Genomic DNA, 27,160 nt, shown 5'->3' with positions numbered 1-27,160 from the left:
CCGCCCCGGGGCACCATGGGAGTTGTAGTGCGCTGCCCGTCGGGGCGCCGCCATTTGCAACCCGCGTGCGCCTTATGGCTCGAGCGGGGAGTCTCATTTCGGGTCCAAAAGGCGCAACGTGTCATTGCTGCTGCTGTAGCCGCTGTCTGAGGTGGGTTCAGCAGCGGTGCAGCTGTGTGCTTTCCCTCTTTGCAGCCCTCGCCAATGGCTGTTGCTTTTGGGCTCCGGTGCGCCCACCCGTGCTATGAGGGCTGCTCCAGAAGCGATGCCGGCGCGCACCTGGAGGCGGATGCCGGTGGTACGGCAGCGCAGGCTCAGCTTCCCGCCCGTGTCCCGTTCCGTGTCGCTGCCGTACAGCAGATGGCAGTAGAGGGGCGGTCTGACGGCATGGCGTGGTGCGTCGTTTCTGGTGGGAGCGCGCAGCTGCTGGTGGTGACTGTGGTGGAAAAAGTGTGTTGTAGCTGGGTATTGACTTTATCAAATAGCATTCTTGTGCTCTTTGGAGCTGTTGTATTTTCTATGGATATAAACAGGAGGCATCACTTTCGGAGCAACCTACATATATTGCTTTATATTATGGTGTTTCTCTTTCACTGTACACAAAGCCCATGGCCGTGTGGGCAGGTGCTCTGTGTTACCCCTTTCTCTTTTTCTATCTGAATCTATGTATCCCCTGCAGCTGCCTGGCTCTGTACCAGCACACCAGACCCAGCCTCAGGCCTGGGCTTCTTACTGCCATCTCCATAGCAGCTTCCCATAACCTTCACCATTAGTTCTAGTGCAGCCTTTTCCTGCTGTTAGTCCCAAGATCTCTGGGACGGTCTTCAGATATACAGACGTCCTTTATGGGACTCCCTTATGCTGTCTAGAACTCCGGGAGCTGTTTCTTGTACCCATGCCCTGTGTAGGAGGAAGAGGACTGAAAGGTTACATCTATCTTGTTTAGAATTAATTTTTTCTTCTCCAAGTTTTCCTGTATTTCCAGCTTACTAGCTGTGTTCTTTCCTGCACTAATTCTCAAGCAGAAGTCTGCTGTGACTCCACGCTGTGCTCTGGGAGAGCTGTGGGAGGACTGTGTGCATGCAGCTTGCCTGCAGGCTCTGCATCCATCCCTTGCCTTTGGGAGAGCTGTGGGCGGATTTTGTTTTGTTAGGTTTTGCCTGGCAACAGAGATGGAAAATCAGATGCAGAGTATAGCTTAGCCAGAGCCTTTTTGGGGGTCTTTGTGAAGAGGGCAGTTAGGTGTCCTCAACACATGTATCAGTGAGGAATAATGTAAACATCCTGATATAACAGGTCTTACTGCAGCCAAAATGGAGTAGGTGATTTTTTGAGTTGTTGCAGAAAGTGGATGATCTTTGCAAAAGGGACAATTGGAAAAGATTTGATAGGAGAAGAATAGGGAAAGAAGAAAGCTGAGGGTACAGGCTGAAATGAGAGAAAGGCCAACAGATGGACTGTATCTTTTGCACTGAGCAGCACATTACAGCTCTGGAAGCCTCCAGCTGCAGGAGGGTACTTGCACAGCCGCATCGGGCATAGCGGATACATCTCCAGGGGATTTCAGGGATTCCCAAGTCTGTGCAGCTCCTGGCCTTCAAGGGGAATATCTGCCTGGGAGCTGCAGGACTGTGTCACAGCTGGCTGCTTGCTGCTCCCAGCTCCAGCAGCGCAGCCACTGCCTCAGCCAGCTCTCATGGGGCCTGCGCTGGCAAGCTCAGAGGTGCTGGGGTCTGATCTCTCATCTCACAGCCCTTGTTTGCCAGCTTCTCATATGGTGCCCTTTGTACCTGCCTGAGGAGAGTACTTGTCCTGTGGGGTACAGGTAATCTCCGTGGCTGGCGTGGTACTGTTTCTGCTGATGCTGAAGGTTGTAGCTGCGTTGGCCTTGTGAGGCGAAGTCTTCTTTTTGAATTCTGAACTGGAAAAGCTCCAAGTGGGTACAGCTTGAGTGTGTGTCCTGTCTTGTGCAGGACTTCTGGCTGGGAGCAGGCAAACGTTCAGCCCTGAGACTGGCAGCAAGGGGGTTGAATGGCAGACTAATAGACATACCCTGGGAATTAGCACCTTCAGTAATTCTGTGTGGGTGCTGTGAGTGAGAACTTGCTGTTCTCTTCCTGGCTGTCCTTAGAGCTGAGCTGACAGGATCTGAGTTGGCTCACTGCTTCTCCTAACCATTCTACCTCTCCCCATGTGCTCTGCTGGTGGGAACTAAACTTGTGCCTCTGACCTCTCCTAGCTTGGCCCCTGCTCCCCCAGCCCTACCCCAGGGCCCTGACCTGCTCCCTGGAGATAAGAGTGATGTCTGAGCTTCCTTGTTGAAGATCTTTAGATCTTTCTGGCCCTGTTTAATTGTACCCTTCTCTGCCTGACCCCAACTGCCCTGGGAGAGCTATCAGCTGTCTGAATGGTCACAGATTGAGATGGAGATGCATGTTGTTGCCCCCAGAGTTTGCTTTCTCATGCAGCCTCATGTCATAGTAAAAGAGCCTCATGTTATGGTAAAAGAGCATACTCCAGAGAACAAGTATCAGTACTCGAGGAGGGGGGGGGGGAGGAGTAGAGGGGAGCAGAAGATGTCATTTTGAGGGATCTATGTCACAGGTGTATATATATACATTTTATTTTTAGTAAAACCACAACACACCCATTCATCTCCCTCAGTCTGGGCTGCCGTTGCATGGGAACAGCGTGACTGGGTGTCGTCATGTAGTGTCCACACAAAAGGAGCTTTTATTCTCTGTATTCTCCAGGACATTAAATAAATATCACCAAACCACAATGCCAAATGCCTGTAGCATAAGGGATTTTCCTTGTGCTTTCCTTCCAAAGCTTTTGAAACCTCTTGCTGACACAGTGAAGGGGCTGTTGCCCTGCATTAGGCCGGAACACAGGGCACAAATCGTGGCAGTTTGGTGACAGTTTGATGGAGATGGAGTTAAAGGGTATTTTACTTCCTTGTTTGCTCTTCTGATCTTTCTTGCTCATGACCATAAGCGTGTTACTGCCTGTCTTTATTAGTAGAGAAGCTTTAGTGTACACTGAGTGTGGAGGTCAGTGCAGCTTTATTATTAGGTTTTCTTCAATAAAGGATATTGGATCAATTTGGTGAGATGTTTAATGCAATAATGGAACTTCATTGCAGTTTTCCTATGGTTAAATACCTCTTCCCTCTTTCTTTCTAGAGGAGCCTAAGGCCTTCTTATGTTATGTCACACTGTCATGCTGTGATTTCCTGGGATGGATCTTTGCTGTCAATATCAGCATGAAATGTGCCCACCCCTCTGCTTTTTCCTGCTCTGGCCTCATGGCACACTGCCTCAGGAGCTTCTGCCAGTGCTGCTGTTGTTTGTGCTGTAAATCTGATCATCAGAGAGCTGAGCTGGTTCTAACAAATGTGTCATTGTTGGTTTTGCTTTGTTTTGTTGTAATGTGTTTCCCAGGGCTGGCACAACTGAGATAACAGGATTGGCACAATAGAGATAGCAGGGCTAGGTGAGAGGGGAGGTGTTCTGCTGCCAGCTGCTGCTTCTGCTGAAAACAGAACATGTGGGATGTGATATTTTAACCTTCTGGTGTAGTGAACTTATCAGGTGAGGTGTCCTGTTGTTCCTTCCCAACATGGTCTGGCTGCTGCACTGGAAGTGTTTGCCATTGTGACTGTGGCTTTGAGCAGAAATGAGCTGGCCTGGGCTTTGTCTTTTACTCCTGCATGATTTAGTTGGTTGGGGCCATTGGTGTCAAAGACAGATGAAATCTGGTCCCTGTTCATTTTTCTTGCCAAGGTTTGTGTATCATGGGATTTGCTATCTGCTGCCTTATGCCGTTGCTTGCACTCGTGCAATTAAAAAAAAATGCAATTAAATCAGAATGGCAGCAGTTTCTCCATATGTTAAGAGCTATCAGAAAAGGTGGGCAGTGGAGACTTAGGTTCAGCAGCTTAATCCTTGAACTTCTGACCTAACCTGCCTCTTCCTTCCTTCCTTCTTTTTTTATTTTTATTTTTAATTTTTTTTTAGGGAGAAGCAGAAACTTGCTTAGAAGCGAAGTGGTTTTCTCCATCTTTGGGTGAGAATTCTCAGAATTCAATTTCAAAGACCTCAGCTCCTGTGGGCTTTCCACTGCAGAGACTGAAGTGCTTGAAGGTGAGTGAAGTGCTTGCACTCTCAAGACTTACAGATGTTTGTCACAATAATGCAAATGGTAGAGTCTACAGAAACTTTTTATGTCTGCTGTTCAGGGCACTCCAGAGTTCATATTGATGATTTGACAAAGGCACTTGCTGTGTCCAGTACTACTGGTGGGGGTGAGTATTAGGCACATAAAGGCATGAAGGCAGCAGGGTTTGGAGTTGCAGACTAGCATTCAGGTCACAGCTAAACCTTTGTTCTGAGCTATGCCAAGGACAGAGGTAACGTGTGTGTGCCTGTGTCTTCTTTCATCCTCCTCCCATCCAGTGTCAGGGTAATGTAAAGCTGTGTGTGAGGGCCAATTGTGATACTTATCACTTCCTCCTGCAGCTCCAAGGTACCACTCTTTAATGTGGCTCCACCTTTGTTTTGGTGCTGATATGCAGCCAGTGAGATTAGGAAGGTGGAAATAGCTTGCTTCATAAAGGTTCATCTCTCAGCCTCTTTATCCTTTTGGATTCCTGCCTTGCTTTTAGGAGATAAAACCTCCTTGTGTTTTCATTAACGCTCAGCATTAAAGGAAATTGGGAACAAAGGGCTAATGTTCCTTTAAAAGAAAAAATTCATGCCCTACTTTAGTAAGATGCTTAAGATTCTTGTGAATGGAGGCTGTAAGGCATATTAAACTGCCTTGTGTTCTGTTTTCCCGTTTTACTAATCCTGCTGACTCAGACTTCACTAGCAAACCAGCAACAATTAACTGCTTTGTAGCTGCAACTGTAATCTGACATCTCTAGATGTCGGATTGTTGTGAGGACAGCACCTAAGGAGCTTCCATGTCATATCAAGGGGTTAGATTTTTTCCTTTTAGCATTTATTCTGAGGCACATGCCAGGTATGGACTCCTGTATGGACTTTGCCAGTCAGATGCTGAAGCACTATCCTTCATTTAATAAGAAAAAACTGCTTATCTGACAATGTATCAGTAGAAACCCTGACCAGTATTACAGTAGGAACACCCTGTAGCTGTGTTGATACATGGACATCTATTTCAATTTGAACTTGCATAGTATTTGGGGATGATATTTGGTATTTCTTTGTTTCAGTAGAAGATGAATGAGGATGTTTTTGTATTAGAATTTGACAGGGGTTGCAGTTCACACCGAGTCAGCAGTGTTGGACAGGCTGTCATTTGTTCTTAGGGCACATGGGATAAGGAGTCTGAGGAAGGCCCATTCCTTGTTCTGGTGCTGTAGATTGTAAAGATATCTCCATACTGTGTCCTGAGCTGGAGGAGAGCGGTGCAGGAAAAGAGGCCAGAAATATACTGGAGCAAATGACCTCAGCAGTGACCTGCTTTGCCTGAACTACATCTGTGTGGCCTTTAATATTAATCAGAAAAAGCCTTATTTAATATAGAGGATGGAGAGAGCTGCCTGTTCAGTGGGGAAGGTTGTCTCCTGCACATGGGATCTGTGCAGGATCAAATCTGTGGCGTTCCCTTTGATGCCAACTTCTTAGTCAGTATGAAAGGCATGGGAATGTGGCACAGATTGAGGAAAGTGAAGTGGGCACAGCAGAGCTTAGTTAAAAACTGGTTAGAAAAGCAGAGGTTGGTGCTGCTAATCTGAGAGCAGCAGATATTGGGTGGGAGCCAGAGCACAGACAAGACTGGGTGCAGAGGCAGCAGCTGCTTCTGTGGCCTACATCTCACTCAGTTACACCAACAGTGGCTTTTGCTTTGAAGCTCAATCTGAGATCAGTTAGTTTTCTCTCACCAGGGAACAGCTGCTTCCCAGAGTTCAACTCTGCTTCTTACAGTGGATCCGAGTATGTGAGGAGCTGTTAGCAGGTCGTGGTGAGGATATCAGGGGCAGCTTGGGTGGCTGGAACATCAGGACACAGTTCTGTCACTCGCTGTGGGCACCAAGTAGGGCAGCAGAACAAAGTGAGCCGTTGTGCCAGTGCCTCTCAGCCCCTTGTTAAAAAGGAAACAGGTTTCCTTTCTGCTAGCCAGCCACAAACAGCCTTGTGCCCAACTGCCTTCTGCATGAAAGCTTTGAGATCCTTTAAAAAAAAAAAGTGAAAATTAGTTTCCATTCCCCAAGGTTATCAATGAGGAAATGGAAGAAATGAGGCCAGTGGCTTGTTCCCCGTGTCCCCACGTAAGACCAGAAGGTACAGCCAGCATTCGCAGTTGTATCTGGTAAAACTCTTCTGAGTCAGAATCAAATGAATCCCCAAGCCCAGCTGAAAGGCATGCTCCACAAACCATGAGCCTTGTCTTGTTCCAAGCAGAACCTATAATTCTGCAATTCAGACACAACAGCAGTTTGTAGGAGTATCCCAAAGAGGGCTGTGACTGCTCATCCTTCTTGCAGCTCCCAGGAAAGACCAATGTGAAGAAAACCTTTCCATGCCTTTCTATGTCAATCTGTGGCAACTGGTGTGTCTAATTTCAGAGCAGAAGCACTTCTGAAGGAGAGAGGATTAAGACGGGAGGGGAGAAGTTCCCCTGCGGGAGATTGTCAACAGATGTTCCATTATAGTTCAAAGAGCCTTAGCAAAAGGCTTCTGCTGCAGGGATGTATTAATTCTGGGCAGTTCATCACAGGGAGACCTGTTTTATGGTTGGGAGGATACCTGTGGTAACTTACTCTGCTCTTTCTTTATTTGAACTGTGGGTGGGGGATTGGGCCCACCTGTAAACAGAGAGGGAACTGAACAGTAGGAACAGAAACACGCTTATTTTCTTGCAGCTGTGACCACCGCTCGTCTGATCGAGATCATGCTGGTTTTGTGGTTCAGGGAGTTATTTGGCTGATGGGTCTTTCAAAAGAAAAATTATTGCAGAGGAACTGAGGCTAACCATTGTTGAACTGCTGGTGCATGAGGAGCAGACCTGGGCTAAGGACGTCTTTCAAGTGTATTTATTAGGCAGGAAGTGGGAATAAGCACGCAGAAGGCTGTGCAGGCTGCCATGCAGATCAGTGCATTGATCACTTTGTCTTCAAAACGCACGTATCAAGTTTGACGCCGTCTGGCATCCTATGTTTCCTTTGTGTTAATAGTTAATGATTGCTTACAAAAGCTTATTAATGTTAGAAGATCTGTTGTGGCAGAGGATGTAGTTTGCAATCCCCAGCCGCAATGGAAATGTCCTATTCTGGCTGGTGATGGTGCTCTGCATTCTGACACTGTCCTCAAGTTGTGCTCTGGGGAAGGGTTGGTTTCCTCAGATCTGTGAGGAAACAGCATTTGTGCATAGAAGTATAACCATTCAAATATGGTTGTATGGGGAAGTTTGAAGACTTTGATCATCTTGCAGAGTTCTGGAGAATTACCAATAAAGCAAAAAACCCCACAGTTTAGGAAGCTTAATATTGACAGGAGCTCTTATGTTAGTGGTCATGGTCTTCCAGCTTTGCTTACTGCTTGGTGACAAATGAGCAGGACCACATATTTGGCTGTTTCATGATCAGAAACCATATGATTTCTTTTGGCTTTGTGGGGAGTGGAAGGGAGGACTGAAGATATCATTCTGCAGCAAAGGAGAGCAGCAGTTGGATGGGAACATCTCTGGCAGAGGTTCAGGAGGCACACTTATTAAAACTCATCTCTCTTCCCCCATGAGAAATCTGCATTTTTACTGAATTTAGTTATAGATAATTGAGTATAAATAGCGTGGAGGCATGCGGCCTTCCTCGGTATTTGGAAAATGACAGTAGGTATTTTCTGTTCTCCCTCAAATACAAGGAGAATGTTGCTTGGCCATGGGCTGAAAGCTTCCCAGGTTGTGCATCATTTCATAGCCTTCAGTACTGCAATGTACTGCTGTGCCTCCCTGCCTTGCTGCTGCACTCTTGCTCCAAGTCAGTGCAACACTTCTTGCCCTCTGCTCTAAGGGGTGGTAAGAACAGGACTGTTATCCACCCTTCAAACCATGAGCCAGGGGAGGGAAGGAGAGGAAGGGCAGAGAGAAGAAGCCCATGCAACTGGTCTGTGGTCCATCTCCAAACCTGGCAGGCTCACCTCAGCTGTAAATCTAAACAAGTGTGTTCATTTCAATTTGCTTTTCAGTTTATAATATAGAAAGAAGCAAGGCAGATCATAGAATTGTTAAGGTTGGTAAGGTTGGAAAGACCACTAACATCATCTAGTCCAACCAGTGCTAATGCTACCTAGGCTTGGATTAGACTGGCTCTGAGGACATTTCTCAGAGTAAATAAAGGGTTCAGTTGACAATAGATGGCAATAAGGACAGCTTCAATTGGAAACAAAGGAGAGTCTGAAGGTACATTAGATTAACGTGGCTCTCTAAGACAGATCTCATCTAATTCAACCATAGCAAAATATGAGGATGTGGGGCACACCTTTGGTATTTGTAACTTTATTGCGAAAAAAAAATCCACTATTAACATATCTTACAAAGACAGTTGCACTTTGGTGTCGGGCAGGTTTCCTCCCTCACCCCTTTCCCCTGGACAGCAAATGGGAACCCAGAACAGCAAGCCCCTGCCCTTTCTGTTTGGTGCAGAGATGGTTTTCAAGCTCTGCCAGCCTACACCAGTTCCAGCCAGGATGGAGTCTTATTTTCCACCACGAACTTGCCTCTCTTTGTGCCAGAAATCCAGTAGCACCCTGCCCTGCGGCGGGGGAACAAGCCTGTAGCTAAGGAGATTGCTCTGTGCAGACAATGCTTGATACAAAAGCTTTGGAGTTGTGACAATTGCCCTTCAGTTTTCATGCAATAATAGGAGGAGAGAACCAACCGTCCTTCCCCGTTGTATTGGGCACCCTTACAATAAACAGACACAAGGCCAAAGCCAACAGCTGAACCCGAACTGCACGGCAGCCACTTGTCAGCCCTTCGGAAGGAGGAACTGCTGCCTTACTTGGTTCATCCATTTGACCACTTCTGCTCCATCTTTGGGCTTTGTAAATCATTTGAAGGGGAATTTCCCCTTTCCCTGCTAAAAAGAATAGTAACAGCGCTGGAAAAAAAAATAGATACTTTTGGTAGTGAGTCTTGTTATCCATTGTCTGTGGGCTCTGTGAGCATTGCTACTGAAGGAGGAAAAACAGAGGCTTCTAAGAGTAGTGTGGGAGATAACTGTATGTAACTTTTAGCCCTTGCTGTGTCCTGCACGATCAGCTTAATCAGAAATCCAATGCTTTTGAGAAGGCACATGCTTCTCTTTACCCGCAATCAAATGTGAATTAGAAAATGGGAGCCAGTATTCATGACATTAAGACTTCCATGCCATGCACTAACCAGTCTGTCTGAAGCAAGGGCACCTGAAAATCCTGAGACTTGTGCTTAGAGGATCTCGTCTGTGGGTTTCCTTGCAGGACCTTAAAGCCTTGCAGTTTACACCAGTGATATTTTGAGGCAAAAGTGCAGAATCTAATCAACCTAACACCTAGAAAGGGAAGGGAGGAAGGCACTACAACCAGGTTCTGTCCTCAGGACAGGACGCTAACTGGCTCAAAGACCAACGTTATAAAAGAGCTTTGACCTTGTGCTGAGAGGAGGGACAGTGCAGTACTAGTTTTGTATAACAGCTTTCAGAAACCAGATCCCAGCAGCAAAATGGGATGTATCTGGAGAAAGATGTGTCAATCCAGACATAAATGTAGACTAAAGCATTTTTAAAGCCTGGGCAATAGCACTGAAAGAAGCAAGTATGGCAGACCCAGTTTCCTAATTGTGGTGAGTCTGGGTAGCAATTGAGTGAGTTCTGACAAGCCCTGTTGAGCTAAAATCACGCTGGTGTCCTTCCAGCAATTTCTAAGCAGTACTTCTTGAGTAGCCACATAACTGTTTTCCCTTAATGAGGAAAGGTGTGCATGTAGGAAGGAAGCAGGGCAGTCAGACATCATCCCAGTAGGTGTTTCAGGATAGGCAGTGCCAAGCCCAGGACTAAAGCTGAAACAAAAACAATGACAACAAAAAAGTGCAAGGAAAAAAAACCAAAACTTAAAAAACAAACAAACAAACAACAACAACAACACAGAACAAGAGGGAGCATAAGAGAATGGATCTCCCATCCTCGGCTCCCTCAGAAAACAGCAGTCTCCTGTGCTGACTCCACCAGTGTAACAGTTGTTGCATGGCTCACTCGTCCATCCCCTCTGAAAGCAGCAGCTGTCAAGATGGACAGAAGAGCTCCATGCAGAACACAATGGTTAAATAATTTGCTAACTGGTCACCATGCTAAAAGGAGGAGGCACCTCTTTGGGATATCTTTTCTAGGAGAGCCCAGAGAAATAAGCCAGACCTGGGCTCTGATTTCCAGCATAAAAATTTCAAAACTGAACTATTTAAAATATCTAAAAACCAAAAGCCATCTGAAAACAATCTTTCAGTTGTGTGCAAGACAGAGCCCCCTCATTTGTCAGCAGATTGTCTGGGACCAAGGCCTCAAAGGCTTTCTCCTTCTGGGAAGTTCAGCCCACCAAGCAGAGGCAGCCTGGCTGCCTAGTAGCTGTAGAGTGAGAGGGGGGTATCCTCCATCATGTCATCCTAGAAGCAGAGAAGAGTGTGTTTTAGTGGGATGCCTGCATAGTGTACAGCCCCAGCCTCACCATCCCCACTGTCACAGTGTGGCCATTTGCCCAACCATCAACATCACCCTTTTGCAGTGGATCTTTGGACACTCACTCTCCTGTCCTGCTGTGTGTTTTGGAGAGAAGAGTTGTGTGCATGGCTGTGGAGAACACCACTCAGATTGTGACAACATCCACATGCTTGCAGTGAGCTGCAGGAGGGCATCAGTGCACCTCTGCAGGTTGCTGCCTCCCCACCTCTGAGCCCTTCATATCTTTTTATATCACCAAAGGGTCAAACACAGACAGATAGACAGACAGACAGACAGACAACCTCCCCTAGAACAGAGCATAAAATTTGCTTTGTCAGTCACAAAGCAAATACATTGGAATCCAGGAGAATAGATTAGCAAGGTGGTGTTTCAGGGAAAATTTGGATGGCACTCCCCTCTCTCTCTCTTTAACCTCTTAGTGTCCCTTGCAGTATGAGGGAAAAGCAGAGAGCTTTAGTGGCTGTCCATGAGACTTGCCATCTTCAACACAAACCTTGAATGGATGGAGAGAGACCTAACAGGGAGCAGGATTTATGATTGGCATCCTTTCTTCTACAAATACCCCAAACATGGCTAATTCAGTAGCAAGAGAATTGCCAAGCAGCTGAAAGCCAGGTGCAAGGCAGTGCTGAGGCATTGCTCACCATGGGCAGGTCCTGCAGGCGTCGGAACTCCATGCTGCTGTTGTGCTGGCGGTATCTCAGGAAGCCCACCAAGCCCAGGATGCCCACCATGATAATGAAGACAGAGATCACTGCGATTACCAAGGGGTCAGCCCTCACTGCAGGAGAACTTGGGAGCTCTGCAAGAGAATGGAGCCAAATGAGAGTCTTCACAGTTGTTCTGCTCATACAGCTGAGAGGAAATTTGAGGTACCCCCAACCCTTTGCCATGTTTTGTGAGAGCAGGGGCAAGTGCAGAGCATTCACCTGGATTTTCATCATCACCAACATCCAACACAGAAGCTTTCTCATGCATGGGCTCCAATTGCTGCCCCACTGCAGATGTGCTGGTGGGGATGGCGGCTGTGCTGGCAGCAGGAGAGCTGGTCACAGGGAGTCTCATCATAACAGTACTGGAGGTGCTGGCAGGGGATGTGCTCCCTACAGTGGAAATGGGAGCAGAGGGCTCCACCTCTGTGGCCACTGCAGGGCTCGTTCCTGGCCTGGTTTCAGCTCTTGCTGCTGTGGGCCCCGTGGTCTGCCCGTCAGTCGGCTCCAGCTGAGATCTGTTAGTTGTTGCTGCAGAATAGGGACAAACAATTATTTCAAAGGATGAAGTACAAGTGCATTGTGCTGTAGGACTGGACAAGATGGAAGTAAGGTTGTAAAGAAGACTTTGGGGGACTATAAGAAAAGCAGCTTACTGACAACACTTTGGCTAGCAAGAGAGTCCTATAGCACAGGCACAGCTGAGCCACACTGTAAGGCATGGTGCTAAAAAGCCTACTTATTTTTCACATGTGGCCTTCACTGCAAACAGTCAACGTCTAAGCAAGCAGGCAACAGAATTAATGCCACGACTAATGGGATTTGCAGGGAGGATGCTGAACTAAGAGCACCTCTATAGCTCAGTCCCAGTGAACGGGATATTTCTACTTCCCCCCATCTCCAGTTCCCAGAGGAGTTTATGCAAGCAGAGCCATTCAGCACCCGAAGATCCCAGGTTGTGCAGTCATGAAAGGCAGAACCTCACCAGGCACGCTGTTCAGAGGAGGTGTTGGCGTGGCACTGCTGGCATCGTCCATTTCTTTGGTTGCACTGAAGGGCTCTGTGACTTCGTGGTCAGGCGGGTTTTTTTCCAGAGTACTCACTGTTGAGGCAGAGGAGGGGATTTCAGTGCTGTTAGCTGACAAGCTCGTATTATGGTGCTCATGTTGTATGACTGTGATGCCTGTGGGGCTGGCAGCAGTGGAAGCCTGCAGTGTCTCTGTCTTGGTGCCAACCACAGGGGTGGCAGAAATGAAGACATCCTCCACCTCTGTAGGGTGACCTCCAGTGGCATTGAGTGCTGCAGCAGTCACGTTTATCTCCAAACTTGTCTCTGGAACAGCAGTAGTGTCTGGACTGAGGTCAGAGGCTTCCCTGAGCTGATGAGAGGTTGGCACGGTGTTAAGAAGAGGTGACAGCACCGCAGTCTCTGTTGTCTTCTGTCCCTCACCTGCAGAAGAGAGTTATGAAGTGCTGAGAAATGTTTCAGAAATCCCACAATGGGAGATGAAACAGAAGGACAGGCCAGGAGCTGAATCTACCCAGTCTGTTAACTCCAAATCCAGCACAAGTTCACACTGGGGGAAAAGTTCAAATAATTTCTTTGCCGTCCTGGCAGGGACCTGCTATGGGGAGCCTGTCTTTACCCTCCTCCTTCTCTATCATAGAACCACAGAATGGTTGGTTTGGAAGGGACCTTAAAGCCCCCTCAGCCCCAACCCCTACCATGGGCTGGGTGCCCCCACCAGCTCAGGCTGCCCAGGTCCCATCCAACCTGGCCTTGAGCACCTCCAGGGATGGGCACTCACAGCTCTCTGGGCAGCTGTGCCAGGGCCTCACCGCCCTCTGAGAAAATAATTTCCTCCTACCAACTAAGCTAAATCACTATCTGCCCAGGTCAGAGGAATTGTAGCTGATGTGAGCAGAGCTGTACAGAAGTTGGTGGTATACTTAGGCAGCTGCCTTCATGAGCTATTTATGAGCACATCATCACCATCGAGTGTGACTGGAGGAATGGAGAGCCACTCTGCCTCCCACTGGAGGCAGGGCTGTGAGCAGGACCCTCTCCTCCCATGCACTCAGCAGTGTGACAGCACACAGGAGGGAAGCTGCAAAGCCCTCACACTGCCAACTGACAGACTTGGATCCCGTTTGGGTTTTTGAAGGGTGTAAACAGAAAAAAAAACAAACAGAGAAATGTTCCCACACCAGGTTGGACTCTCACGAGCATTTGGAAACATTGCATGGTCAATATGTTTGCTATTTGTATCCCAAGTTTCTACCTAAGCCACAGAGACATGACAGCTAACCACAGAAGAAAATAAAAGTACTGAAGAAAATCAATATTTGTGCCCACTCTGTCCATAGTGGAGAAGCACCCGAGGTGGGTGCCTTAGCCAAGAAACATTCACCCGTCGGCAATGCAGCCCACTCTGGTACAAAGGCTTTGATGAAAAACTCAGCAGTTTTTGGAATGGACACACTTATCATAGCTCTTCTCCAGCTCCAGCACTTACCAAGGCCTAAAAAAAGACACAATACATCTCTCTCCAGAGCCCTTCGCAATACTCCAACCAGCTGCAGGATTCCAAACCCCGGAGCTGAGTGACAGAGGCATGATTCCCTATCCCAGGGCCCCAGTCCCACAAGAGCACAAGCAGCTCAGCGCCCCATGGCACATTCAGAGTGAGCTCTCCAGAGGAGCCCAGGGCAACTTAAAGACCAAAAGCTTAAGCAATTCTTCCTTCAATATGTCCGGGACCTGGCTGGCTGTGGCCAGGATGTGCTATGCAGTGTGCTGCCAACCCCACAGCTCCAGAGCCCATGCTGGGCAGTGCCGAAGGATCTGAGCTAGGCAGAGGTGGGCGCTCCATAAATACGCTGCTACCTGCCCCTATGCAGCAACGCACACAGAGCCGCGCTGTTGTTGCAGGATAAACAGGAAAGGCGGTGGCCAGGTGCCCGGCCAGCAGCAAGCCTGCTGATGTGCTGCTCTGAATAGCTGGCCTGTGCTGGGGCTGCCTCCCATGGGCTGGTAAGCTGTAACTGGGGTAACGCAGGGAGAAGATTTGGGGGAAGCTGTGTGGCACGAAGGGCTGAGCAGCACTGAAATGCTTGTGCTACTTTTTTTGGCTAGGAAGGGAAAATCAGAGGGAAACAGAGTAAGCCCTGCAGAGGAGCTAGCATCCTTGCCAGGAGGTGCTGCTGGGGAGGGAGGTTTGTGGGGGGAAGCAGCTCCCCTCACTCCACTAACACTGGTAGAGATGTTAAAGTATGGCAAGTATGGGACAGGTTGGGCACAGGAATCCATCAAGGGGCCTTTGAGCACCGCAGTAGATGGCACCTGATTAGCGTGTCACTGAGCCCAGCACCCCAGCTCAGGGAACAAAGGAGAGCTGGGAATGAGGGAGAGCCCAAACCAAGCTCACACAAAACCTCCAGCCATTAGGAGGTAATGGTGAGAATATGGAGAAAGAGGCAAAATACTGTAGGATGGACAAAGAGATGAAGGACAGTGAGTAAACGCCAACTGCTCTGGGGCAGACAGACAAAAGATCACCATCACTGCGTGCCACTTCCCAGGAGTGAGGGCACATCCAAAGCCACCAGCCCAGCCCTGTGGAGCACCAGGGAAGAACCCTTAGGCGCTCTAGTGTCAGCTCTGGATGCTAAAGAGCACAAGCACCAAAGGGTTTTCCTTCAGCTTTAAAACGCCCCTCCATGGTTTGCATTAAGATGTGTTCTGCTGCTGCTTTGATTCCCACTGTTTTGTCGTAACAGTGGGCACCAGCTGCAGCCTGCACCCACCCAGCTTGGTGCAAGTCCTACAGAGCAGTGGGGCAGAGGCCAGCCCTGCTTCTTTGGTACCCAACAGCTCTGAAAATCACACCCTCCAGCCCAGATGCTGCTGCTCCATCGCTGAGCAATGATGACTTCAGCTATTTATCAGCTACTTGCAGAGGTGCAGGTCAGAGCTCGTCACTCTGGCATCCTCCTGGAGCAGCTCTGCTTCCTGCACCAGGTGCCAGGGAGGCTGTGCCTGGACTGCCTGAGGCATCATCCTCTCCATCTCCTGCAGACAGGAGGGAATCAGGCCCCTCTGCCTCAGGTAGGAAAGGAAGGGGAGGACTCAGAGAAGATCCAAGGCACAGCAGTGGTCACCCTCGGATCATAACAAAGCAACGACGGCCATGGTGCGAGTGAAGGAGTCAGGCCAGCTGCCAGCTTGCTGGGAAGCAACAATCTCAGAGCATGCAGGGGCAGGGCAGGAGGGTGTGCGGCTCCCAGCAGACATCTCTGACTGCAGTGACCTCTGTCTGGGAAACAGAGGGGAAAGGAAGTGAGCAGCCTTTGGGAAGGAGGGATGCAGCTGTCTGAGAAGCTCCTGCATTGGATGAGAGTGGGATATGCTCCCACTTGTGGGGAAGGGGAGGCTCCAGGCATTGCTGATGGACCCCCACACATCAGCCCGTGCTCCCACTGGCTCTGGAGCAGACGTGGTATAAATATGCCAGAGTGAAGGAAGCCAGCTCTGCAGGAGACAGGGCTGTTCCTGCTGTGTTCTCCCTGCCCAGGCTGCAGGGCTGGGGCCAAGCGAGGGGCTACAGAAGGTCTGTATGTGGATGTGCAGTGTCCTCTGCACCCTCCTTCATATCTCAGCCGGAAACAGTGGCTCCCCAGGAGCTGAGACAAATCTGACCCCAATTCACCACCGTTTCCAAAATCCCTTTTGTAGTGAGCCTGGGGTGAGAGGTACTAGAGCCACATGCAGTAGGAAAAGCAGTGGCAGCCTTGCTAAGGGCTGGAGGAGAGCAGAGTGTGGAGTGCAGCCTGCAGCCACTGCTGCAAGAGGCTCACAGGGCCCCCCAGAAGATCTGAGCACAAAGAAGGGAAAGGATCCACCCACAGTTTTGCAAGGTGCTGTAGGATCAGGGATTCCTGGTGCCTGCAATGGCTCTCACACGGGACATCACCGCCTGCACTCCCTGCAACTAGCTGGCTGCAGAGAGCACATCCAGCTGCACCTCCCCAAGTGCTATTTTTGTGCACTAACTGAATTCAGTTCCCACTGAAGTGTAACAACTCACAAACAATATAGCAAAATGCAAAATTAATGCAATGATTAAAAAGTAACCTTGCATCTCAGCAATTACATCCTCTTCCTTAGCAAAGTACCCCATTAGGTATAGAAATTATCTTTTGTTGCCAGTTATTATATTTTGATGGTTACCAACCAAGGGTAATTAAAAAAACCTCTTCAAGGAAAGAGAGCTGAAATATAAATGCAAACAAAGCCAGACAGTAGGATTTAAATCCAAGGCTCTCCATTTCATTGAGAAGCAGAGCTGGAATAGCTGCTGATCAGACAGCAGCCAGCCCTGACCTTTACAATGTAACTTAGAGCCCAGAATTACAGACCCTGAGCAGCAGAGGTTTCAGGTAGGGCGACAGGGACACCATAAAGCAAACTCCCAACTTCTCTAGGATCCTGGTCCCAGCTCGATACCTTGTGGGACCTCAATGGAGGTGGGATGCCACAAGGTTGTGTTTGCGGCAGGCTGCACCATTTTCCCTACCAGGGCTGATGCCAGGATTGTCCCCATGCCCATCCTGGCAGAGGGGGGCTGAACAGGCTCTGTCTGCTGCCATGGGTCCAGGTATGAGCAGTGAACCAGGGGAGCTGAAGCATAGGTGTCAAGTGCCCAGCACGGCTCTGGCAACCAGCCAGGCCAGGCACACTGCAAAGAGCTGTGCTAAGATACAGGAGTAGAAAGGTCTCCTGACCCAGGAGCTCCTTCCAGCACAACGGGGCAGAAGGCCTCGAGCTGAGCACGGGATGAGGCTCTGATTAGATATAGGGTGCTGAGCGAGTGCAGTGCTGGCAAAGGACAGCCCAGCACCCAACCTGCCTGGGCAGGCAGCAGGACACCTCCCCAGGGTGGTGCAGATGCCGGGCCTCAGGTGTGAGCCCCTGGGAAGCAAAACAGGGGGGGCAGGAAAATGTCAGTGCCACCATCTTGTTTGGTAGTGCTGCGTTTGCGATGGGTGGCAGAGAGAGTGCTGTGAGCGGAAAGGAGCAGCCCTGGAAACAGTGCTGTGAATGCCAAGCATGGGCTCTTCATGCCAAGAGAAGCCAAAGAACAGCACAGACACACCTGGGGTGGGTGGCGGTGCTGGGAGGTGTTGGGGATGTGGGGTAGCACCCATCTGCAGGACCCAGCAGCCTGGGAGTGCACGCACCATGCCAGGATAGGGAGAAATGCATGAAACTGTGCTACAGGTCTGCATGGAGCTCCTCCTCTGCTTCCCCATTCAGAGAGGGAGGCTTACCCCAGGTTCCCCAGACAGGGCAGCCCAGGCCATCTGCATGGCCACCACCACCTCCCCAGGCAGTTTTTTCACAGGTTGCATGCAGATGCACAGCAGCCTGCCTGGCAGGGAGGTGCCCATGCTCCCATGCTGTTCATTTTGTGCCTTGGTTGAGGACTGAGCTGTGATGAAGAACACCTCTGCCCAGAGACTGCCTGGAGATTTGAGGGCACACATGATTCTCAGTGCCTCGTCCTGGTCTGTGTGTAACCCCAGTAACTACCACAGCAGTAGGAGATCTGGCATCAGCCAGCCCCAGCCATGAATACCACAGGAGCCACAGCTGCAGGGGAGGAAGCACTCATGTCATTAGGAGAAAATTAATTAGCCAGTTGCCTTAAGAGCAGCCCCATGTCAGCAGGGAACCCAGGCAGTGTGGTGTGAGCTGTGGGAGCCTGGACACCAGGAATCCTGCCCTGCCCCAGGGACCTTCCTGGCCATGGGATACCAACTGTGTCTGTTCTTTGTGCCTGTCTCTCTCCCCATGGCATGGAGGAACATGGCCAGAGGAGGCAAGTGCTGCAGCCCTGTACTGTCAATGTCCTGGTGGCGGGGGGGTATCACCCCAAGTTGAGGACCAAGCTGTGGCTCAGTGCTAGGAGCTGGAGCCAGCCAGGCTGGGGCTGCCTACCTCCCTCCCTCTAGTAAAAAGTGGTAAACCCCTTGTTATATCTGTGAGCATGCAGATGGGATTCATATGCTGGTGTTGCTCCCTACCCTGAGCTGTCTCTGCTTGCTCAATACAAGGGGTAGGAGAGGGGAGGTAATGTGGTGCCCAGCCCAAGATTACCCTGGGATTTTATTTTTAAGGCTGATGGTGCTGGAGGAAATGGATTTCCGTAGGCAGTGAAGAAAGGCTGCATTGAGAGCTGGGGCAGGCAGAGTGCGGGGGATGCAGCAGCGTTTGGCCCCGCAGCAAACATAGAGAGGGCCAGCACCAGGCACAGGGCAGAGACACATCTGTGGTGCTGGGATGAGCCCAGTTCCAGGCAGGTTTGGCTTTGGGGCCAGGTGCTGGGTGACCCCTTCCACCTCCACTGTGCTGGTGGGGTTCTCTGGTGTCTCATTAAGAGCTGAGCTCGCCATGTGGCTTTTCTTTATTGGTGGCAACTCTCCCGTGCCGCCTATTTCACAAAATCTTTTCTCTCTCAACTGGGTCTGGGGTGAGGTAGCGGATCCAAGAGCTGCGAGAGCCAAAGTGTATGGGTGCCATTTCCTGGGGCCACAAAGGGATGCCGGGAGTGGGGCACTGAGCACGAGGCAACACAGGAGGAGTCGAGCACAAAGTAAGTTCGGCCACATCCCTGCGTCTGGGACACGGCAGCCAGGGGTTCTCAGGAGCCCCCTGAAGGCAGCTCCCTGGGTACCCCGACGCGCTCGGAGCCGTGAGATAGGGTGAGCGTGGGACCGAACGGCTCTCAGCTGCTGGGAACCCCGCAGCCACGCACTGCAGCCGCATTGTCGGCAGCCGGGAACCTTCTGTTATGTGCCTTCCCCACATAACAGGTGGGTCTGGGGCCACTTCCCCGCGCTCAGCCCTAGCCCCGCGCTAAACGGCACCCGGGGCTCAGAGCCACAGCCCCGCGGGTGGTTACCAGGGACAAAGTTGGGTTCACGCCTTCGCCCCCAGCGCTGCCCTCGCCGTGCTGTGACCCCCTCCCCCCGTCCCCCAGGGGGGCTGGCTGGGAGCTTTTTGTTTTATTCCGTTTCTTGTTTTCCCGGCAGCCGAGAAGAGGAGCACGCCCGCTTCCCGCCGAGCCCCACGCTTTGTCGCTGCCCCGCTTACTGGGACGGCCGGCGGTGCCCCCCCACCCCCGGCTCGGGGCGCGCTCCCACCGCGTGGCCGCCGGCACGGGCCCACGTGGAGCCGCGGAGCTCCGGCCCGGGAGCGGCCGCCGGGACGCGGGGCTGCCGCTTTGTCCCGCCGCTTTGTCCCGCAGCATCCCCGCAGCGCGCGGTGCTCTGCCCAACTTTCGGGGCCCGCGGTTCCCATCCCCGGTTAAAGGGCTGCTGCAGCTCCGGTGCCGCGAGAGCGGCGGGATCCCCCACCCCTCCCGGCTCATCGCGGTACCTGGCAGGGCGCAGAGCAGGCAGCAGGCGGCGGCGAGGCGGAGCAGGGCGCGCCGCGTCCCCTCCATGCTGGGCCGATCCGCGCTGCCTCCGCCGGCGGCACCGGGGCGGGATTGGGGCGGGGCGGGGCGGGGCGGGCGGCACGTGGGGGCGGCCCCGGGCACGGACGCGCGGGGCGGGAGCCGCCGCCTCTCCCAGCGCCCCCGGCCCGTCCGGTTCCCGCTCGGCTGCCGGCACCCGCGGTGTGGTCCTTCCCTGCCCCGGGCATCCCCGGTCCTGGTACCCCCGGCGCGGTCCTTCAGCATCTCCCAGTCCGGTCCCGCATCGCTGCTGGCGCACCCAGAACTACGCTTCCACCCCACAGAGGGATGGGGGTGACGCAAAGCGGCATCGCGCTGTAGCCCTGTGCTGCTTTGGGATGCCCGGAGCTGTGGGCAAGGCTGGGAGCGGGGTGCCCCCGTATCCCTGCTCTGGGTATTCAGGGTGCTCGGACTCCCGGAGGCACCCCTGGCCCCGTGTCCCTCCTGGAGGGCACTTCCAAGCACTGTGAGGGCCTTTCCCCAGATATTTGCTGAATGAAGGAAATCCCAGCCTGATAGCAAGCTCAGATAGCCACCAGGTTGTTCTTTCCTTCCCCTGGTGGCATTTCTAAAGAAGCAGCTCTGCTGCAAAGCTGCCCATGGCCAGTTCCCTACAGCCTGTGCTATTCTCTGGAAGGCCCCAAAATCCCCGTTCAATCCCCTTGGCCCCACTGCTTCCTCTCCAGCCCCGGTGTCCTGCGTGCAGCTGCTGTGAGCTCCAACCTGCCCCCACCGCTCTCGATTTGGGGCTCCTCCTGTACAACCAGTGCCCTCTGCCTATGGGAGCTGTGGCTGAGCCCACCTCGGGCTGTGTCCTTTCCATCTCATGGCTCAGAGGAGGAAGGTGGAAATGGAGACTTTGTGCACTGTGCACTTGCTCCTTTTGCGCCATCCTCCTTCAGCTTGGGAGTGTTGGTAGCTCTGACCCCCATCAGGGGCAGGTGGAAGGGAGCAGTACCCATAAGGTCTCATCCTCTTCCTCAGAAATGTGTTTCTGGCCACTTACTGCCACCAAAAGAAGATGTACAGTTTTCTGGCATCCTGTTAAAGAAGTAACTAGGCCTTTGAAAACTTTCCAGTTTGTAAGGGGAATTATTTTACGTGTCTTTACAGCATTTTGGTACACTGAGAGAAGCTGCAGAGCAGCCTGGTTGTGGTAGTGCCTGAGGTGGTGCACAGCAGAGGGGAGCAGATGGGCACACCTGATCAGCACATGGACCAGACGGATTTGAGCAGTGAAGGGAGCAGAGGAGTGGGAACAATTCCTGAAATAAAGTTTCATACTTGGGAAATGCAGCATTGACTTCTGCCTCTCGCAGTGCTTTATTTAGCTCCCATCCCGTGGCTCCTGGCTGGCAGCCAGCACAAGGAACAGCAGGGGATGGCAATGTTGATTATTCTAATTTAATAGGAAGAAGTGGGTAATAGAAAAGTGGGTGGAATATAGCAGCAGCAAAGGGCCTGTGGGGACAGGGTGCACAGGGAGGAGGAAGGAGATGCTGGCCTGGGAGAGAGGCATCGGCTTGGTGCTGGAGTTGTGTCCCCATGGAGCACTGCTGGTCCTGCTGGGCTTGGCAGCTCCTGCCCCGTGCCACTGGGCAAATCCACATTTTTGGGATGAATGGTGTTGATCAGCATTGGGCTGGTCATTGGCAGAAGGGATCCTCAGCAGGCAGCAGGCTGGGAGCTAAGTGGAGCAGAAGGGAGAAGCCAAGGTGAGTCATCCCCCTTGTCCGAGCCTGCAGCATTAAAACTGTACTATATCAAAGGCAAATTAAATCTCACCAGTCAGAGCCGAGGAAAGAGAATTTGTCAGAGCAGAGGGTGCTGCTGGGTGGGTTGCAGGCAGGTAGAAGGAGATTTGTTCAGCAGCCCCAGATAGAACATCTTTGCTGCTCCTCAATGTAGAGAAAGCTGCATCCATCTATTTTTAATATCAGTGACGCAGGCGGTGAGCCTGGCCTCAAGCTGGGAGCTCGTTGTCTCCCCATGCATCTGTCCTGACTCATCTTCCTCTGCGAGGGCCCTGCTCTGCTCTATGATCCAGCAAAGGAAGAAGAGGGAAGCAAAATGGGGCCAAAAAAAAGTAAATTGGAGAGCACAGCTCCAGAGATAGTGAATTGTTTGGGGAGAGGAATGATAAACACCAAGCTTTCGCTCACTCAGAAGCTGGGACAATTATGGGATTGAGAGAGCTGAATGTGTCCAGGGGATTGCTGAGAAGAGAACAGCATCCCAGGAATGCTTGTTGAGATCCTAAAGGGTTTGGAGTGTGACTAAAAGCCTGCAAGGATCTCATGGCTCCTTATGAAACTTCCACCTATGACAGGGCTGGAAAAGGGACTGTGTTGATGTTAGACAAATTCCAGGCAGTCCCACTGGGGTCCTCTCCTCTGCTCCACGAAATGACTCAGGATCTCCACTGATGTAAATGGGAGCAGAGTTTGACCAATGCTGTTTAAAGAGGGTGTTTTTCCTTGAGGGGTTTTCTCGCATGAAGTACCTCGTGGGCTCAATCTCTGGGATGCCTGTTGTTACAGCAGTGCTGTGAAGTCGACCCACCGCCTTCACCCTCCAGAAGAGAATAAAGACCTTTTCTAGGCACTGCTTTAATTCCATCCCTGCTGAGGGCCCTTGCTCTGCTGCTGCAGAGTAAAACTTGTGTGGCTACATCACAGCATCTTTCTCCTTGGGAAGCAGAAATCTCCAAACTTCTCTGCCTCTGGGGCATTTCCAAAGCCCAGGGAAAAAGAATTCCCCCTCCCATGCTCTCACCCACCTCCTCTGATGTCTGTTTTTATTGCCATCCCATGAATGGCAATGAAATCCTTGGCTGTGCATTTGCCAAACCGGTTACATTTACAAAGCTGAAGTGATCTGTCTGGGGAAGTGTCGGAGCAAACCACAAGGCAAAGGAGTGCTTTTGATGCAGCTGATCCTCGTGTGGGGCAACAGAGGAATATCAGCCCAGCTCCTGGGCTGCAGGACCCCTGCTCAGTGCCAGCCAATAGACCCCAAGCCCAAAGCATGCTGTGACATCTGCAGGGCTCTGCCTTTGGTACACCCCTTTGAGATGTCTGTTCATACAGCGTTCGTTTTCCTCTCTCTAGGAAATGGAAACTACAAAGCCATTCCATCTTCTGCAGATTTTAAGGCTGTGGATTTGCTGGAGTATTTCTGCCACCTGTAAGGAGGGGCCGGGGGGATGTTCTCACCTGGAGTTTCTGCTGTTGTTATACACAGGTGCGGCCACCCGCGCCTTTCTGCTTTCAGAACTGGATGTTACCAGCGAGACGTTTGCAGACCACAAGCAGAGGCAACTCGTACGTTGGCTGGAAAGCAGACGAGGTGGAAGTTGTGATGGCGAATCGAGGCAAAGCGCGTTCACTTGCTTTAGCTCTGGGATTGGCTTCCAAAAGAAGTAATGAAAAGCTGCCACCAGGTGTCACCTCGAAGCTGACTAATAGCTGCCAGGCCGGCAGGGTGCAGAGATGGAGCCGGGGGACACCTGGTTCCAGCGCTCAGGGCTGGCGAATGACCGCAGACACCGCGATGCTTCGGAGTGTGCTTCGTAAAATCTTTTCGACAGAGCGCAGCAAAACGTACGGCGCCGAAATGTCACGCTAAGACGTCAGCTGTGGAAGTTCGGTCTGCCCGACATCCCCGCTCCGAGCCGGGCGCTGGGTGCTGAGGTGGCGGCGGAGCTGAGCGCCTCCGCCCGTTGTGGCACGGAGCGGAACGCGGTGCTTAATGGCTTCAGTACTACAGCTTCGCTGCACCCCGCGCTTGGGCTGTCATTGGAATACGCGTTTGCATGCGTGTTCGATGTTTAGCATGTGGGGGCGTGGGAAAACTGCTGCCAGCAAGGGAAATCCACAAGGAAAGTGGGAGGAGCCGCCCCAGGACTTCTGATCCTCAAGCTTTGGCAAGGAGGGGGTCGGCGAACGAAGGAACCCCACGTGTGCTGCGCTGCTCTCGTCCCCGCGTGTCTCGGAGCGAGCAGGGAGCAGGCAGCAGGCCGGCCGGAGCACGAGGGAAGCGCCGGGGCCAAACGCTGAAGGCACGGAGCTGCACAGAGCAGGGACGGACCGCGCAGCGCCGGACACAGCGCTTCGGCAACGGGCCTGCGCCGCCCGCTGACAGCTTCCCGCCCACCGGAGCCAATAAACACACGCGGATTGGCTTCCCTGCCCGTCCGTCAGCACTTGAGTCGCGCTGCTACTGGCTAACTCTCTTATTTATAACCCGCCTTCGAAGTCTGGCCAATGAGAGCGAGGCGCCCCTAGCAACGCCCCTCACTTTTTCCTGTCACTGGCTCCCGCGATTGTCCTGGGAGTCGTTGTCTCTGCTTCTATTGATCCAGCCTCCTGTCTTTCAAGTGCATCTTGACCAATTAAAAGCCGGTACTCACGTGGATTACCTGAGAGTCCCTCCGCCTGCCTTCCCCTTCTCCATTGGCTAAACGCCACCGTCCATCAAAACTGCCCCGACGTCGATTGGTTGTTCCGGAAGGCGGCTAGCGGCTGGGCTCCTCCCCTCTCTGTGGGCGGCTCAGTGGCCGTGAGGCTGGCGGCGGGGCTGGGCGCGTGAGGAGGAGGCGGAGGCGGCGGGGAGCGAGGGCGGAGCCGTGGCGGTCGCGGGTCCCGCAGCTGGGTTCCGTCCTCACATGGGGCCCCCTCGCTTACCGCAGCGGCGGGGCAGACCCTCACCGAGCCGCTGAGAGACGAGCAGGTCGCCATGAGTGCCCGCGCCGCCCGCAGGCCCCGCTTGCGCCGCCGCCGCCGCTGTTCAGGTAAGGGCCGGGGCCGCGCGAGAGGGGCGGGGGGGAGCAGAGCTGGGCTGAGCGCCGGGCGGGCGGCAGGAGGGGTCTCGGTCCCGTGAGCGAGCGGTGTCCGGCAGCGCCGGGAGGACGGGCCGCCTGGGTCCCGCCGGCCTCAGGCAGTGCGCTGCGCTCGGGGCGGGCAGGTGCAGGAGGGAGGCGGGGGGGCCGCGGGGAAGCTGGGTTCCCATCCCACGGTGAGGGGCTTGGCGAGCGGGACGGTGCCCAGGCACGCGGGGATCGCCTGCGAAATGGTTGCCGAGCCAGGAGGAGTGAGATTGGCTCCGGTTTTGCTATTTTGAGCGCTGCCCTACGTGAATCATGGGTTAATGACAGGCTGGAGTGTTCAGGTGTGTGCGCATATACGTTTGCGTGGTGGCCCTCGGATGAAAGGCGGTGTGTACATGTGGGAGATCGCTCTTAATAGTGCGTTTCTTTGAGGGTGAGGACTGCATTTGCTTTAAGTGCTGAGGACTTTCCTCTTGCATATTCTGACAGGTATGCCGGCAGTTAGGTGAAAGCTGAAACGTCAGGGGCGCTGCCTACAGCTTTATTTATGCTTTTACTTTCTGGTTTGTCCTCTTAAAATGACTGAGAGCTGATATTTACACCATACTGTGAGCAGTCTTTATGCTTCAGCTGGAGGAAAAAAAAAAAAACCCAACTCTAAATAGAGGGCAGAGTTCTAGGATATTTTTATTGTGTGCAAAATCAACAGCCTTACAGTTCCACGGACTTAATTAGGCAGTGGAATTTACAACCTCAGATAAGATGTTTTATGAGAAACTCTGATATGCCCAGTGGAATAGTCGTAAACCTATCTATTTAGTCATCATTTGTGGAAGTTACTGTTGCATACCGTATCCTGACAGGCCAATAAAAACGTCATTTTCTGACTTGAGCAGGACTGCACTGTGCAGCTGTAAACATGGCTGTTATTCCGTTGTCCGTTTTGTTTTGCTTCGTGATCAGCTGGAGCTGGAGGTAGCTGGGTGTGTGCCTGTACCTGCTGGCAGCGTGTGCCGTCCTGGTTTTTTTGCTTGGAACTTCTGTGCTGTTGTGTTAGGGTGAGCAGCTGGTGAGGGGGGAGAGCAGAAGGTAGGGACAGAGCAATCCTCGCTACAGTACTTAATACATTTGGGACTGCAGATTGAGACAGTTGGTCCGGGTGAGACGTTGTAACACCTTCCAATTTTATATATATGCTTTTGCCATTGTGATTCTTTACACAAATGACTTCACAAATTCCTGGAAGAAATGTAGGGTTAAAGGAGGAGTCTGTTCCTGTGCCTGCTGCGGAAGAGCAAAGCTTGTGGTTCCCTTGCATCATAGGTTTCCTTTCTGTATTCTTACGCTAGCCAAGAACCTTGCATTTGCACCATGGGAGAGCTTTTTATTTTATCCTTGCAGCATGGTGTCTTGCAGCCTGGCAAAAATTAAGCACTCTTCTGGGCAAGGATCAAAACCAGTCAAAATTGACAATTAATTCCTAGCCATTTTACTGCTTATTAGTACCCTACCATGTTCATTTGAAGTTGTGCATTTATCAGTAAGTACATCTGATAATCAGCTGCTGTATCCCAGTGGCTCCATCTGTTGTCTGCAGCCAAGTCCTCTTTTTTACTTAGTTAGTAAGCTTCTTTTCATATGGCCCTGTCACTTTTTCTTAAGTTGAACACACTTCTGGTAGTACCTAGGCCACTTTTATTGTAATGTGATTGTCCCATCAGTTGCACTGGGGTGCTGCCATAGCTCGTGCAACAGCCTGCATGTTAGTTGAAATAACTTTGGCTTTGAAGCCTGATGTCATACATGCTTGAGACTCATCCTGGTACCCAGGGTGCTTCTGATTGTGTGAAGACCACCAGACTGCAGGCTCTCCAGCACTGTAACAGCAGCAGAGCCGGGTGCCTGTTCTCACTGCAAAGATTCATAAATAAGTTAGTTGAGACCATGTTACTGTTCCATTTGTGCAGCCGGTATCTGACGTAAGTGCAGGCCTGGGTGTTTCACAGTAACTTGAGCCCTCGGACACGGACTGGTGTTCCAGCTGTATTTTAATGGTACATTATAGAATGCTTTTTAAGTATTTGTGAAGATGGTGCTTTTAGGTGGAAGACGTTCAAATACTCACCATCTTGTATGACTGTAAAGGGTCAGTCAGGCGTGAAACTTAGCCGGCTTGCTTTATTTTTCTCCACTCTCAATCATTGGTGTTCTCTTTCCTTGCCTTTGCTGTACCAACTTATCTCGTGGCTGCATGAAAACAACTGCAGGTTGCTTCCCTTCCACAGTGAGAACCCCTCGGTGCAACAGAGATGTCAGCCCTCGGTGTACAGCTGGCGGAGAGGCAGAGAGGGAGTTCCTTGACTGCGGAGGT

The 27,160-nt window shown here is 51.7% G+C and overlaps 2 protein-coding genes and 1 long non-coding RNA gene across 3 annotated transcripts in view; 2 read left to right on the top strand and 1 right to left on the bottom strand.

Moving 5' to 3' along the window:
- Positions 1-25: 25 nt before the first annotated feature.
- LOC149916873 (uncharacterized) lies at positions 26-22,744 on the top strand. The gene is made up of 3 exons (XR_016469295.1): positions 26-151; positions 4,020-4,145; positions 21,075-22,744. It is a non-coding gene; the product is annotated as an uncharacterized LOC149916873 (long non-coding RNA).
- Positions 8,505-19,998, bottom strand: LOC116234098 (uncharacterized). Its single transcript, XM_031601443.2, has 5 exons — positions 19,883-19,998; positions 12,428-12,892; positions 11,662-11,973; positions 11,377-11,534; positions 8,505-10,656 (listed from the first exon to the last, which is right to left on the bottom strand). Exons 1-5 carry the CDS (start codon positions 19,947-19,949, stop codon positions 10,612-10,614), a joined length of 1,047 nt encoding a protein of 348 aa, XP_031457303.1. The 5' UTR covers positions 19,950-19,998; the 3' UTR covers positions 8,505-10,611.
- A 1,460-nt stretch (positions 22,745-24,204) lies between the features above and the next one.
- Positions 24,205-27,160, top strand: part of TESK2 (testis associated actin remodelling kinase 2) — a 68,948-nt gene continuing 65,992 nt past the window's right edge. Inside the window, exon 1 of the mRNA XM_031601399.2 lies at positions 24,205-24,753. The gene's annotated coding sequence lies outside the window, so the exon portion shown is untranslated. The remainder of the gene's footprint in view (positions 24,754-27,160) is intronic.

Source organism: Phasianus colchicus, chromosome 9 (genome assembly GCF_987193195.1).
Source record: "Phasianus colchicus chromosome 9, bPhaCol1.hap1.1, whole genome shotgun sequence".
Lineage (NCBI taxonomy): Eukaryota > Metazoa > Chordata > Aves > Galliformes > Phasianidae > Phasianus > Phasianus colchicus.
Note: the sequence above shows the minus strand (reverse complement) of the source record. Positions and strands in the feature narration are given on the sequence as shown.

Bases quoted from the DNA above. Each gene is read 5' to 3' on its own strand.
- LOC116234098 (XM_031601443.2), bottom strand. From the start codon at position 19,949: ATGGAGGGGACGCGGCGCGCCCTGCTCCGCCTCGCCGCCGCCTGCTGC. The intron at 11,535-11,661 runs GTGAATGCTCTG...ATTCTCTTGCAG, and splicing joins TGGTGATGATGAAAATCCAG to AGCTCCCAAGTTCTCCTGCA. The intron at 10,657-11,376 runs GTGAGCAATGCC...CTCTGCTTCTAG, and splicing joins GCCTGCAGGACCTGCCCATG to GATGACATGATGGAGGATAC.